At 42.8% G+C, this 14,521-nt stretch overlaps 1 protein-coding gene and 1 long non-coding RNA gene across 8 annotated transcripts in view; one reads left to right on the top strand and one right to left on the bottom strand.

Moving 5' to 3' along the window:
• Nucleotides 1-845: 845 nt before the first annotated feature.
• On the bottom strand, nucleotides 846-7,648 carry RPL14 (ribosomal protein L14). Its single transcript, NM_001097478.2, is given in 7 exon segments — nucleotides 846-1,188; nucleotides 1,401-1,454; nucleotides 1,548-1,647; nucleotides 3,020-3,114; nucleotides 3,713-3,814; nucleotides 4,305-4,561; nucleotides 7,535-7,648. Coding segments are annotated over 6 exon segments (642 nt in total). The 5' UTR covers nucleotides 4,308-4,561; nucleotides 7,535-7,648; the 3' UTR covers nucleotides 846-900.
• Nucleotides 7,649-7,797: 149 nt separating this feature from the next.
• Nucleotides 7,798-14,521, top strand: part of LOC110256427 (uncharacterized) — a 193,100-nt gene continuing 186,376 nt past the window's right edge. For all 7 annotated transcript variants that reach the window (XR_014822802.1, XR_014822799.1, XR_002337915.2 and 4 more), the window contains exons 1-2: nucleotides 7,798-8,440; nucleotides 10,797-11,026. This is a non-coding gene — a long non-coding RNA (uncharacterized LOC110256427). The remainder of the gene's footprint in view (nucleotides 8,441-10,796; nucleotides 11,027-14,521) is intronic.

Raw genomic sequence — 14,521 nt, 5'->3', positions numbered from 1 at the left:
TGCAGGGTCTGATGCTTGCCTGGGTCACAACTGAAAACAGGACAGTTCAGTGCCTGTAGTACTAACTTGGTGTAGCAAAAACAAAACCCCAAACCCATGTGTTTGCTGTTAGCTATGCTGAGTAGAAAACTCATGAGGGCAATGTAAACTTTCAGACAAGCAAGCATTCAGAAAGTTTATTACTCATGAGTGCTAACTGGAATACTAGAGAATAAACCTTAGGTTATCACTCCATTTACAAACACTGTGGCTTCTTGCACCCCACCCCAACACAGACCTTACTATCTTCTTGCCCCCATTTTCTCTGGCCAGTTCTCCCATTGCTGAGGCTGCCCTTATACCATCCTTCTTCTGGGTGGTAGCTGAATATCCCACTTTAGACAAGGACAGGTTATGGCCAAATTACCTGTTATTTCCTCCAACACAGAAGTTACTACACGATTTCACTTGCCTATTCACACTACCAAGCAAAAATGAGCTTAGTCCTCATTGCCCCAGTAAGGTTCAGAAGGCAGCTTCTGATTAGAAATGACAGGGAACTGAAAATTTTAAGAAACCAATGTATCATAACATACTTGTTTTCCTACGGTATATCCTTAAGATGCTGGGATTTCACTTATTTATAGAAAATACATTTGTACAAGGAAAGCAAAAGTCACTAGGTGTTCTAATTACCGTGATTTCCCATGAGAACTTTACTTATGACTGTGATTACTGGATACTAATTCAAATCTGAGCAGAGTAGGACTAAGGAACTGATTTTCCAATGATGACATTAATAATCCCATTAATCTACCTCATAACACTGGACCCAACCAACAACAGACTTTAATCCATAAAGTAGATTTGCCAGCATGTCAAAAAAAACTTTTATTACGTTTATAATAGCCTCTTATGCTCTCATGCTTTCTTGCCAGATGCTTTTGGAGCAGGTGCTTTCTGGGCTGGAGGTTTCTGAACCTTCTGAGCTTTTGGAGGAGGTGCAGCCTTCTGGCCTGCAGCTTTCTGGGCAGGAGCCTTCTGGGCTGGAGCCTTCTTGCCTGCAGTGGTGATCTTTTTTACTGGAACCTTGGCAGCAGCGGCAGCAGCTGCTGCAGCTGCCCCCTTAGCAAGTGCTTTCTTGGGAGAAGCTTTCAGGAGAGCTGCCTTTTGAAGTTTCTTAACTTCAAGCTTGATTAGTCGGTTCCTCTGAAAAATTTCAATGTAAATGTTTACCATATATGCATAAAAAATTCTTATCCAATCTATACATACAAACTGTAAATGCAGAGAAAACAACCCTCGCGATGTCTAAGATTTTTAACAAGTCAACTTTGGTCTACCAAGCTTGGGCAAGAGAATTACCAGACAAACAAGTTTAGGGTTAGAATACAACAATCCTGTGATAATTTAAAACTTACCATTTTCCTTGCCTTCATGACTTTATAACGATCAAAATCTGTCATCTTGGCTTTCTGTTGGAAATAAACAAGTAAAATAAATCCCTGTCATACCATCCCAACCCTCCAAACCCAGAAAAGTCCAAATTCAAATGAGTAAGTCACTACCTTTTCTCTGGCTTCAATCTTCTTGGCCCACCTTGTGGCTGCCCACTTTGCATTAATATCTGCCTTCTCCCAGGCTTTTCGGACATACTTCTGGCGAGCACTAGAAAGAGCCAAGACCACTGATTATGAAATCAGATTTGAGGCCACAAAGATCCAAGGACACCTTTTTGTCCTCTGAAAAAGCACCACTTATACCCTCTCAAGTTAAAAAAGGTGTAACAAAAATAGAAAAGTATCCTTCCGTTTTTTTTTTCTCCCCACTTCCACCTCTAATTGTCTCCACAGAACACCACCTGGCAGACTTTATTATTTGAATTGTGGTCACTAAGTCATCTTAAAATCTCAAACACACAATTTTAATAAAAGTGTGCAAACCATTTCACTTTCAAGGGTTAAGTCACCTCTGATTATGTGTGTATATGTATGTGTGTGTATATATATATATCACTCCTCAGTAGTGGATGAGAAGAAAGCAATTTATTTTTCATCAAGAATGAGGTAAAGTTAATCTGTATGCCTTACATTATTTTGCACATTAATGCCTAAAGGTTTGTGTTCAGTATAGCCCCTTGTAATCTAATGGTTAGGACCTGTGCTTTCACTGCAGCGGCCTGGGTTCAATCCTTGGCCTGGTAACTGAGACCCCACTTCAAGCTGCTGCACACCATGACCAAGGGGGGAAAAAAAAAGATCTGTGTTGAGACATCATGAAATGCTACTACTGTCTAAATTCCTAGTAAGTAACTGGGAATATAACCTCTTTAGTGGCTGTTATAAGAAGATAATGTATTAAATATTTTATTTTTTTGCCCCCCCCCCCCCTTTGAGGGCCGCACCCACAACACGGAGGTCCCAGGCTAAGGGTCCAATTGTAACTACAGCTGCCGGCCTACACCACAGCCACAGAAACCTCAGATCCGAGTCAAGTCTGTGACCTACACCACAGCTCACAGCAACACTGGATCCTTAACCCACCAAGAGAGGCCAGGGATTGAATCCACAACCTCATGGTTCGTGGTGGGATTTGTTTCCACTGTGCCAAGAAGGGAAGACCTTAAACATTTTAAATATTTAACAACTGGCACATACTAAAGAACTCGACTGATGATTGCACTTGAAGAGACAAATATTAGTATTTTTGTTTTGAAGCTGAATTGAACAAAATATGTCATGAAACCAGAATTCTGTGGGGAGTTCTTTGTGGTGTAAATCCTAAAAGGGAGACAAAGAAAAAGGATGGGAAATCTGGATAAAAGAAGAGCCACTGAACTACCAGATCACAGGACATTTTAAAAATGCCTGTCTACATCTACACTGTAAATCTCTCCTCTAAATTTTTCTCCTCACACTGCTAAATATATTCTCAAGAGAAAAACAACAAAACAGCAAAAACATTTCTTTGGATTAAGCCAAGCAAACTTTTACTAGTATTAATTAAACAAGGGTAGGGGTGATGGTTGGTGGACAGTTACCTGTGTGGGAACTTGAGGATGAAGTCGGTGAGCTGCATGCATTTGAAAGGCATAGCCTGTCTCCTTACTTGAGTGCAAGGTCCATCCACTAAAGCCTAAAAATACATAAGACCAAGGACATCAGTGTAAAACTGTTACCAGCATTCAAAATGCAAACATTTTGTGTATCACTAATCCTTTCAGAATCATCACATCCTTACTATTTAAGTGCTTTTCACAAATAAATAAAACTATCAGCAATTGTAGTACAGCATATAACCCTACATACAATTTTAAGTTTTTAATCCTTGCACGTTCCCAGCAACTCCATGATCATTCAGCTTCTGGTCAATCCCTTAATATATGATTCTCAAATACTGACAACAACAAACAAAGCTCTTCCTATGTGCTTAACTTTGTTCTAAACTCGCATTACATATAACAACTAATTTAAGCATCACCAATGTTTTAGCATATAATTAGTTAAAAACTCTGGCTGGTTTAAGGAGCAGAAATAATACTCAAAATGCCTTAGTACTTGCCAATTCCAGTATGTGCTCCTAACCCCTATTTGCATTGTTTCCTTTTTTATAAAACGCAATTACCACCCGTAATATTCCTACCTCAGTGGGCTATTGGGACAATTACCATTATAATCTACACTGCATACCATCCATTGCCATATGAAGTCGCGACACTTTTCTTTACACTTACCCTGTTCTGATCAATAACATCTACAATTGCGACCAGCTTGCCGGCATGAGGTCCAAAGGAGACGTAGGCCACTCGGCCAACCTCCACGAAGCGCCTGAACACCTAAAATTGAGAAGTGGGAGAAAGGAACAGCAGATCGACTAAAAATACTCTCTGGTTTGCAAAGCTTTACCGCTTTGAAAGGCAACATGGCTAAGAACCGCGAGAAAGAATGGTGAGGGGGAACACACCCAAACGCTACGGTAGTCCTGGATGGACAAAATCCGCAGGAGTGACGGCAAAAGCCAGGTCTATGGGGTCTGCAAGGCCCAAATGCCTGCCCTAGCCAGGATCCCAGCCGCCCCAGAGGTCCAGCTCAGTCGGCCGAAGAGCGCACGCGTGTCCCAAAAGGCGCAGGGCCTGCCGGGCCCTCCACGCGCTCGTCGGTCGCACACCCGGAAAGCTTCCAAACTGCGAGTTCCGTCCGCCCTGGGACCCTCACCGCTCGCTACCTAAAACCCGCAAGGCACCGTTCCGCGCCTCCGCTTCCCAGCCCAGGAGGGGCTGAGGCTGTATGACCAGCAGACCCGGAGCCCGCGCCAGCGATACTCACCATGTTGGCGGCGTTCGGCGAGAAGGAAGAAGGCCTGCCCGACCGTGCGCATGTGTAGCAGGCCGCCCCGCCCCTACGGTGAACAAGACGCCGATGTGTGCACCGATTGGTCGGAACGTACGCACGTACGCACACGCAGGGTCACTGGGAAAACGTGGCGGAGCTCAGCAGAGCCGACCCGGTCTTTTGCAAACGTGAGGGGTAGGATTGCCTCAGTTGGTACCACAGAAGATCTACAGGAAAGTCGTCTTCTAGAACTTCAGGGTAAAGAAGAATACAGAAGATATGCTTCCCATTGTGACTCTGCATCCTTTCAACCTCCTCTTTTAACGTTTTTCTCTTTCCTTCCACTACTCAGTACTCTCCCGATTTTTGTCTATTACTAATGGCCTAGTTAGTAGTAGTTTTTTCTAAGTGACCCCCGTAATTTTATTAACTTTCCGTTTTAAAATAATTCAGATCTACGGAAAAGTTGCGAAACTAGCACAATTCCCAAAACATTTCTTACCCTCTCCAAATGTAACACTAAAGTTGCTTTATCATTCTTTTCTGAACATTTGAAAGGAAACTGTACACACGATATTTCTTTATCTCTAATTGTGAGATAAAGAAAGATTTATTCTAATTGTGCTGTATCCTAAAAACAATGACATTGTTTTATATAGTTGGTATAATGTTTGAGGAGTTCCCTTCCTGGCTCAGCGGTTAACGAACCTGACTAGGATCCATGAGGATGCAGGTTTGATCCCTAGCCTTGATCAGTGGGTTAAGGATCTGGCGTTGCTGTGAGCTGTGGTATAGGTTGCGCAGGTGGCTCAGATCCAGAGTGGCTGTGGCATAGGCCAGCAGCTGTAGCTCCCATTCGACCCCTAGTCAGGGAACCTCCATATGCTGTGGGTGGGGCCATAAAAAGATAAAAAATAAAAATAAAAAAATTTAAATAAATAAATAAAAATATAGGCTTATACGGGAGTTTCCAGGTGGCCAGTGTCTGGTTTGTCACTACTGTGGCACGGTTTGATCCCTGACAGGGAAACTTCCTCCTGCCTCCTGACTGGCCAAAAAATTTTTAAGTAAAAAAGTTGTTGTAGTAAGTACCTTTGTAGTTTATTTTATACCTAGTAGTACTGGGTCTAGTTCAGTGATTCTCTAATTAAGGGTGAATAGACTGGAAGAAAAAAAAAAAAAAGATTGCTTAAAATGTTTTCTCCCATTTTTGGTTCTGCTCTGTATATCTGTGAGGGTGGAATCAGAACCAAAAGCAGAGAATATCTAAAATTAGGACCTGATTTATAATCTTCCATTCCTGGCAACCTCATCTCTTTTCTTCCTTCTTTGAATAGCTTACTTTTAATACTACCAACTGACTCACCATGAAATACTTAAGTATGGTAATAATTGTAAATTGTTTAATTGATTAAATAAAGCAAAAGAAGGAAACTTTGAGGAAGTTCAGAGCCCAACTGTCCTGACTTTTTTTTTTTCCCCTTTTTTTGGCTGCATTTAATATGGAAGTTCCTGAGCCAGGGATTGAATCTGAGCCATAGCTGCAATCTATGCTGCAGCTGTAGCAGCACTGGATCCTCAACCCACTACACCACAGCAGGAACTCCAAGAGCCCACCTATTTTGTTCTTAGGAATTGTGTTTATTGGTTACTTTAGTTATGTGTCTATTATGATCACTATTCATAATTATTAATGCATCTCACCCTTTTAGATATTAATTGAAGTCATTTAATATGATAAATGTGCCTAATGCAATAAGTTAAAATAAAATACAGTCTTGTTTTTTGGGGGTTTTTTTTGGCCATGCCCAACATGTGGAAGTTCCTGGACCACGGATGGAACACATGCCACAGCAGCAACCCAAACTGCTGCAGTGACAACTCCAGAGCCTTAACCCACTGTGCCACAAGGGAACTCCCGGTCTAGTTGGTTTCTTTTTTTCTTTTTTTATTAGAGTATATTTGACTTACAATGTTGTGCCAATTTCTGCAGTACAGCAAAGTGATCCAGTCATATATATATACGTTCGCCTTCTTATATTATCTTCCATCATTCCTGGTCTATCCCAAGCCAGTCTAGTCATTTTGTAGAAGTTCTCTTAATATGGATTTGTTGATTAGATTCAGATTATGCCTTTTTTGCACAAAAAAAACTTGTGACCTTGATGCATTACATCAGAACACCCACAGGCTATCTCTTTGTCCCAATATGGCAGCGTTAATTTTCATCACTTGATTAAGTGTACTGACACTCCTTTTCTCTAAGCTCTCTGGCAGTTTATCTTCCCAGGATGGTTCTAGCAGCCTCCTAAGTGACCTGCTTCTCCATTGCCCCATTTACTGTATTCTCTGCTCATCAGACAGGGATCTTTTTAAAAAGTAAGTCAGATCACATCACTTCCTTTTAAAAATAACCCCTGTGGCTTTCTACAGTTACTTAGAGTAAATGGAGCAGATGTGGCTTGGATCCGGTGTTGCTGTGGCTGTGACATAGACCCCAGCTGCAGCCTTTAAAAGAAAAAGTAATAGTCACCACTAGGCCTGGTGCGGGCAGCAGTGGCTAGAGGGAGAAAGAGGGGTTTCTGAGCTGCTGGTGCTAGTTTCTTCATCTGGGTGTTGATTATATATGTGTTCAGCTTGTGAACATTCAAATCTCTCCCTCTATGATTTGTGCATTTCTTTTCCCCAAATGTATGTTTTCTGGCTCTACAACCAGAGAATCTGATTTGCAGGTCTGCAGAGGAGCAAGAATCTGCATTTAATTCACAAGCTCCCCAAGTGGTTCAGTGAACACACTTTGGGAAAGACTGGGATTTTCCAGTTACAGAGTTATTTTTCTAAAGTTCACTAAATAATTATGTCACAATTGTTTAAAGTCCTCCAAAAGTTCATTTTAATCACATAGCCTACAGAAGAATAAAGTCTAAACTCTCCAGCCATTCAAGGCCCTCCATAACTTCACCCCAACCCTTTCCTAGCTTTTTTTCTCTCTGGCCATTCTGCACCCCTCACCCCTAATTCCCCTACAGCTAAAAGTCTCGTGTCTTTTCATGCAAGTCGGCGCCCTCTTTCCAGAATGTGCTCCCCCATCTTCCTCCCTGAAATATTACAGCATACTTGAACAGGCACCCTAAGATGCCTTCTCAAGAAGCCCTGGACTATTTTCGGATTGCCTCAAAGCTCCATTATGATGGCAAGATAACTCTCCAAGCATCCTTCTCTACCTTGCGACCTCCAGGGGGTCCAGGAATGAGCAAAATCACCAGCAGCTACAGGGTTCAAACACGAAGCAACCGAAGTAGATGCCCAGTCTTGTTGGCTGGCCCCACCCCTTCCGGAACGAGCTACCGACTCGACCAATCACCGAGAGGAAGGGAAACTGGGGGCGACGCCAGTATCCAAAATGGCGTCCTGGCCCCGTCCGGTTATTTGCTCTGGCTCTCCCTGCGGAGCTAGGACCTTGTTTGCCACTACCGCTCGTCCAATCATTGAGAGGAAGGGGCGGGCCGAGGTCCACGCTTGTGACAAAAATTTCGGCCCGCCGCAAAACATTTTATCTTCTCTTTTTTGGCCTTTCGCGTGAGCGGTCTTGGAAACTGCGTTCCCATGGCGCCTGTCTGTGGCAGAAATGAAAGTGAGGGGCAAGGCGCTTCGGGTTTCCGCCTAGAGCCGCCTGGCAGAGGGTATCGCTGGTCCTGGGTCCAGGCCGGTCGGGAATGCCGCGGTCGGCAGCAGCTCGCCCCGTTCCCTGCAGTTTCCGGAATCCTTGCGGGTGTCAGCGTAGCCATAGCTGTCCACCTATACCGCTGGACCCCAGTATACTTGTCAGTTTGGCAGAGGGAATGTTTGCTGGCTCCCCAAAAGAGAAAGACATCTAAACGTTTTAAAGAAGTGAAGCAAAAGCTACCCAGAGCTCTGATAACCTTTCTTGTTTCTGTAAAGTTTCTGAGATGTGAACCAATCCCAGTTATGATGGAACTGAAATGGCAGTCTGGCATGATATATTTAGGAATGAAACTGAAAAAATGCACAACCTAAAAGTTGAGAATTATGTTTCATTTGGTGACTCTCTGCGGACTTAAACCTTGAAGACAGTCTTTCAGGTTGCTCTGAAGGACTACTCCAAAGAGGTAAGGGAGGAATGAGGGTATTTAGGAGCTTTGCAACAAAAACCAGGTAGTCAAGGAACATGAAAATGTTACTGTAAATTAAAATCATATATCTCAAGCTAATGAATTTAGTCCTTTTCTATGTATGGGAAGAAGCAAATTCTGGGCTCATTGAAACTATTCCTTTGATGAGCACCTTAGCTTTCTAGAACCAGTATCCTGTTCCCTCAGTCCTGAATCCCTTCAGGGTGCACAGTTGTGGGTGGCTGCAGTGACTAAAGGCTTGATGGCTACAATATCCTTTGTTTATTCATATGGCAGGCAGCATTTTTCATTCACACATTTGTTTTCAAAACTCTTTTTTCCTTTTTATGGCCACACCTGCAGTATATGGGAGTTCCCAGGCTAGGGGTTGGATGGGAGCTGCAGCTGCCAGCCTGTGCCACAGCCACAACACCCAACAATGGCAGATCCAGTCTGAGCTGCTGCAGTTTGTGGCAGTGCTGGATCCCTAACCCACTGAGCAAGGCCAGGAATTGAACCCACATCCTTGTGGATACTATTTGGGTTCTTAGCCGACTGAGCCACAGTGGGCACTCCTCAAATTTTAATCTTAGGAGCTTGGACACTGAGCAAGACAGTGTCCAAGCCCAATCAACCTAAGACCACCAGGAATAAATGTGTAGTACAACAGTCAGGTCTTTCAATACATTGCAATGAGGAAAACCATACCAGAGACATCACAGGACATTTAACCAAATGAAAGAAAAAATGTAGTTATATGATAGTGGGGACATATGAAGATTAGATGAAATTTAAATGAAACCCTATTTTGATAAACTCAAAGAAAAGCAGGACTTTCTAATGTGATGGACATTAGCCCTAGACAACAAAATGGACCCGTGGAAATGTTTGTCCAGAAACTCCTTTTCTGAAGCTTTGCACCTGGGCTGCTAATTGAAACTGTTTCATTCTTACTGGTAGAATGTAAAACGCCAAAGTTTCTCTTTAAGAAAGCAGTACTCAGTGCCCAACCACCAAAGGAGAGGATTATTATGAACCTTCATAGATATAGCATTCATTGGCAGAAATATTGTTTTCTGTTAACTTTACACATGTCTTTATTTGTATCTGTTTTCCCTGCCCACCGAATAGCCATGCTTTACTTTCTCAGAGTTTATCCATTCTAAACGTGATAGTTTACATCTACTAATCCCAAACTCCTAGTCCAGCCCATTCCCTCCTCCTCCCCCTTGACAACCACAAGTCTTCTCCATGTCTGTGAGTCTGTTCCTGTTTTGTAGATAAATTCATTTGTGCCACATTTTAGATTCCACATGTAAGTGATATATGGTATTTATTTGTCTTTCTCTTTCTGACTGACTTCACTTAGTATGAGGATCTCCCGTTGCGTCTATGTTGCTAAAAATGGTATTATTTCATTCTTTTTTTATAGCTGAGTAGTATATCAGACCTAATTTTTACTTAATAGAAATGATATAGCAGGAAGGTACTTTGAGGGTCTCATCAATGGGGAAGTTTTAGATCTTTCCTTTTGCAAAGCAGGAGGCAAACACACAACCCACAGGTGGTGACATATCCTTGAATAAGTAAGATGTCCATCATGAGGCCTATTAAATCACAGGAACCTGAGTGAAATCAAAGGAACGTTACTAGCATGCCAGTTGGTGCTCACTTCCAACTTCCAGTTCCAGTACAGTTTTAGATGTACTCTGAAATGGGTCAGGACTGTTGGGATGCAGTGCCCAGTTTTTTCATTAGTGCAAGTCTGTCCAACACACCAAATGCCTGGATAGGGTCTTTTGTGGTTTGTCTTTTGTGTTTAACAACCAAAGAGGTAATGTTGGTTTTTGTGCCTTTGAAAGATTGGTCCAGTGTCATGAATATACTTGGGAAATATACCAGATTTAATAAACATGGTAAGACTACAGCAAAGCTGGAGGCTTTTGCTGCCTTTGAGTATTAGAATCTGTTGACAAGGAGTTCCCGTTGTGGTGCTGTGGAAACAAATCCGACTAGGAACCATGAGGTTGCGGGTTCGATCCCTGGCCTCTCAGTGGGTTAAGGATCCAGCATTGCCGTGAGTGGTGGTGTAGGTCGCAGACGCGGCTTGGATCCTGCGTTGCTGTGGCTGTGGCTGGCAGCTACAGCTCCAATTCAACCCCTAACCTGGGAATCTCCATATGGGGCCCCAAAAAAGCGAAAAAAGAAAAAAAAGAAAAGAAGCTATTGAGAAAGCGTTGTCATGCTATAAAATAAATCATTAAACTCGTTTTCTGTGGAAGATAGAATATTCCATTGCATAGCAGGCTCACTAACACTAAGATTATATATGCATTCTCACATTATATTACAGAACTGGACCCAGTGTTAAAAGAGGACATTAGCTACATACCACATGGTGCTCTGGAAATAGCTCAACAAATGCAGAATAAACTGTTAAGCTAATAGGCCTCCAAATCCAGAACCATCTCAAACAGATAAAATCAGCCACATTCTGCACTATGATCATAGATGGGAGCGCTGGTATCACTTCCAAAGAAAATCTCTCCGTCTTCATGTGCCATGTTCCCCAGAGTGAAGAAGGTAAGATGGAGCTTTGTTAAAATTTGATTGATTTTGTAGAGGCTTGATATGACTGAGAATCTCCTGATGGAACTCTTCTTGAAGAGAATAGCAGTCCAGGGTTTACCAAAGGAACTCCTGTGGGGTTTGAGATCAGAGGGCAATCCCATGATTGGCCAGCTGGAAAGGTGTGTTCTTGGCTTCTGAGATGCAGGAGCTGGACTCACTAATATTTGGTTCTGTGCAATAAAGCTAGTTCCAGACATTGTGGGCAAAGTCACAGTGCTGCTAAAGGTGTTCTCAGAGTACTTCACCACACAGCTGGATTTGTTGCATGAATCTTGAATGAGTGGGATGAATGCTGGGAGGATGAAGGGGAGGGTGTTGTGATTTATAAGGAAAAACTATATTTGGTCATTCAGATGATGGCCAAAACCCTTGAAATTTCCTAAATGCTGAGGGTGATAAAGGTATCTCTTGTTATGTTAATAAAGTGATTTTTAGACTTGGAATGGAGGCTAGTTGTCAGGAGGACCAGCTCTCTGATTAGAGGGTTTGAACTTTCAGTCTCCCCCCAGTTTCAGGAGGAGAGGAGAGGAGAACTGTCATTGAATCAGTTGCCATTGGCCAATGATTTAGTCAACCCTAACTATGTAATGAAGCCTCTAAAAAAAGCCAGAAGGAGAGCTTTTGGACCCCTCTTCAGAGAGCTTCCACCTCAGAGAGCCGGAATGCTTCTCCATGCTAACATGGAGGGCTCCATGCTCCAAGAGGACAGGAGCTCCTTTGTTTGGGACCTTTCCCTGTGTCTCTTCATCTGCCTATTGATTTGCACCCTTTAATATCCTTTTATAATGAATCAGTGATGTGGTGATTAAATGGGTTTTCCTGGGTTCTGTGAATTGTTCTAGCAAGTTAATTAGATCTGATGAGGAGTTTTTGAAAACATCTGATATGTAGCTGGTTGGTCGGAAGCACAGGTAACAACCTGAATTGCAGCTGGTGTCTGAAGTGAAGGGTGGTCTTGTGAAACTGATCCCGTTTACCTGTGGAATCTAGTTCTATCTATGAGTAGATAGGGTCAGATAACATGCTGGGTGTCTGAGAATTGCTTGTTGGTGTGGAGAACCAACACACACATTGGCATAGATTCTGGGAACCCTTTTCAAGGAGGAACAGAGAAGCATCAGAGAAAATGCCAGGTAGACAGCTTCTTGGTATCTTGAGTCTTTTCAAGGCCAAGTGTACAATCATCCTCAAAGTTTTTCAGGAAATAGGCACTCACAGGAGTGATGAGAGACCTTGTTTATCCCATCACCAAGTGTGACTTCTTGGTGATAATGGCATGTGTTGAATAAAACCTTTCACATAGCAAGTTCCTGCCTCAGGAAATGTGGCAGGCTGACACTGACCTCATTCACTTGTCTAATGAACCCAACCTTGTCATCCAGAAGTTCCTGAAAATGAAGGACTATGAGACCCAAGCTTGGTGTCCTTGTACAATGAAGTAAAGCATGGGAATAGGAGAGTATCCTCCCACTTTGCCCAGGTTGTGTGGCCAGTACGTTCCCCACAATGTCTTCACAACCACGGACCTCTAGGAGAGCCACAAAAAGGTCTATTCCCTTTCTGAACCATGTTGTTTTTGAAATGCAGGAGCAGCAGAGTGCTTGCTGTGATTCTTTGCTCAATCCCTCATCCCAAGCAATTTGCATTTGCTGGAGAATGATGAAGCCGAAGTGGCACTCTCTGAGGCATTCAAGGGAGATAGTCCCTACCTGGACAGGTGTAGAGCACAGCTGCAGAGGTCCATGGCTGGGTGGATGGATGTTCCCTGGCAAGAACAGCCAAATAATATCCTTGCTGCCCTGTAACACTTGAACTTCTCCTACCCTGGCATTCATACAGCTCTCTCCATTCTGGCCACATCCTGGCCACTATAGCTGTCCCTGTCTCTCCTGGAGGGTGGAGAGAATCAGTATCTGACACAGGCACTCTGGAAGGAAGTAAGAGCTTGCCTGGGAAGGCCCTGACATGTATTCCTCAGGACAGCAGATATGCATGAGGTCTTGGATGACTTTGACCCATACACACACTCGTAGAGGGCTGGAATGTTTTCTAAGTTGCTGAAACATACCTATATTTGGAACTTGGCCCAGTGCTGGGAGCCACAAAGTGGCTAAGAAGAATAATCCTGTGTGAGGCCTAACTGTAAGCAAAGCTACAGCAGAGGCTGAAGAAACTGAAGCTGCAAAGCAGTTTCGAAGAATCCCCCAGCTGAACCTGTTTAGTAAAAATTCCTGAAATATGATTTCCTCTTCTGTTCTTGCGCTTCTTTCCTGTCTGACGTTTATGTGTGTTATGAGTCATTCTTGGCTCATAATATGGGAACCTTTTCAAATTCCTGAGGCTTCACCCAAGCATGGGCCGTTACCTACTTGTAAACCTAAGCCCTTGTCAAATAGGTTGAAAACAATTGAATTATGCATAAAGAACTTTCCTAAGAATGGGAAGTTTCCCTTCAGAGGAGTAATAGTAAATATTACGCAGAACTGCCACGTAAGCCTGGGGATTTTGTTGGACTTTGGTCCGTCCCCATAGAGACAGATTAGGGGGTGGTTTGTGTGTTGCCCATGGCCCAACAATTGTGGATACTATAAGGCAAGATATTTTTTTCTACAATAAACGCTACCTGTTGGGACCCAGCAGGTGGAAATTATTATTATAATTGGCAAGATTCTTTTAATATATAGATTTTATAATTAATAAAGATTTTTATAATAGATAAGGTTTATTTAAGACAGTTTATGTTCCCACAACCTGCTAATGGTCTGAGGTCAGCCTGACCTCGAAAGCAAGCCACGTGTGAATACCCCACTCCCCATTAATGGCTGTTCATGCCTGCTAGAGGAGCACAATAGGTAGCTTGAGGCAAGAATATCTATCACCTTATGCCAAATCATTGTTAAAGTAAAAATTAGATACCTATTATTCTGCTTGCTATTTACTTATTTTCTAAGAATAAAAGTACAGTTTGTACATAATCTTTATTTAAAATCTAAAACTAAAAGAATAGTTTGGAATAATAAATGAACATATATTGTTGTTTTGTATAATCATGCACAAAAGTAAAATGTATAAAAGCTGATGCTCTCCTTTCAATGAACGGGTCATCTGCAGCACTTGCTGAGGGAGTTGGCTCCAATTCTTTCCGCGCCTGTTTGTAGCCCCTCCTGTTCGTCGTCTCCTGGCTGCTGGAGCTGGACCCCAGCAGCCCAGGGAAAATGTGTCTGCTGAACATGTTTTGGGGATTTGCTACCCGTTTACAAGATCATTTTTAAAGCGGTTTTCCAGTGAAAATGGACCTTGTACTAGGGAAGTGGGTCCTGGGAACATGTAATGCAATGAGGTTGAGGGACAGCAGCATAAGAGGCAGGCAGAGATTCTCAGTACATTTAAAATCCAATCACTGTGATTGAGTAAGGAAAACAGAGTTGCACATGAAGCTCTTAAATA

The sequence above is a fragment of the Sus scrofa genome, chromosome 13 (genome assembly GCF_054392235.1).
Source record: "Sus scrofa isolate SSC_HxYL_T2T_F1_AM1 chromosome 13, Sscrofa_HxYL_maternal_Yorkshire_Landrace_v2.0, whole genome shotgun sequence".
Classification (NCBI taxonomy): domain Eukaryota; kingdom Metazoa; phylum Chordata; class Mammalia; order Artiodactyla; family Suidae; genus Sus; species Sus scrofa.
Note: the sequence above shows the minus strand (reverse complement) of the source record. Positions and strands in the feature narration are given on the sequence as shown.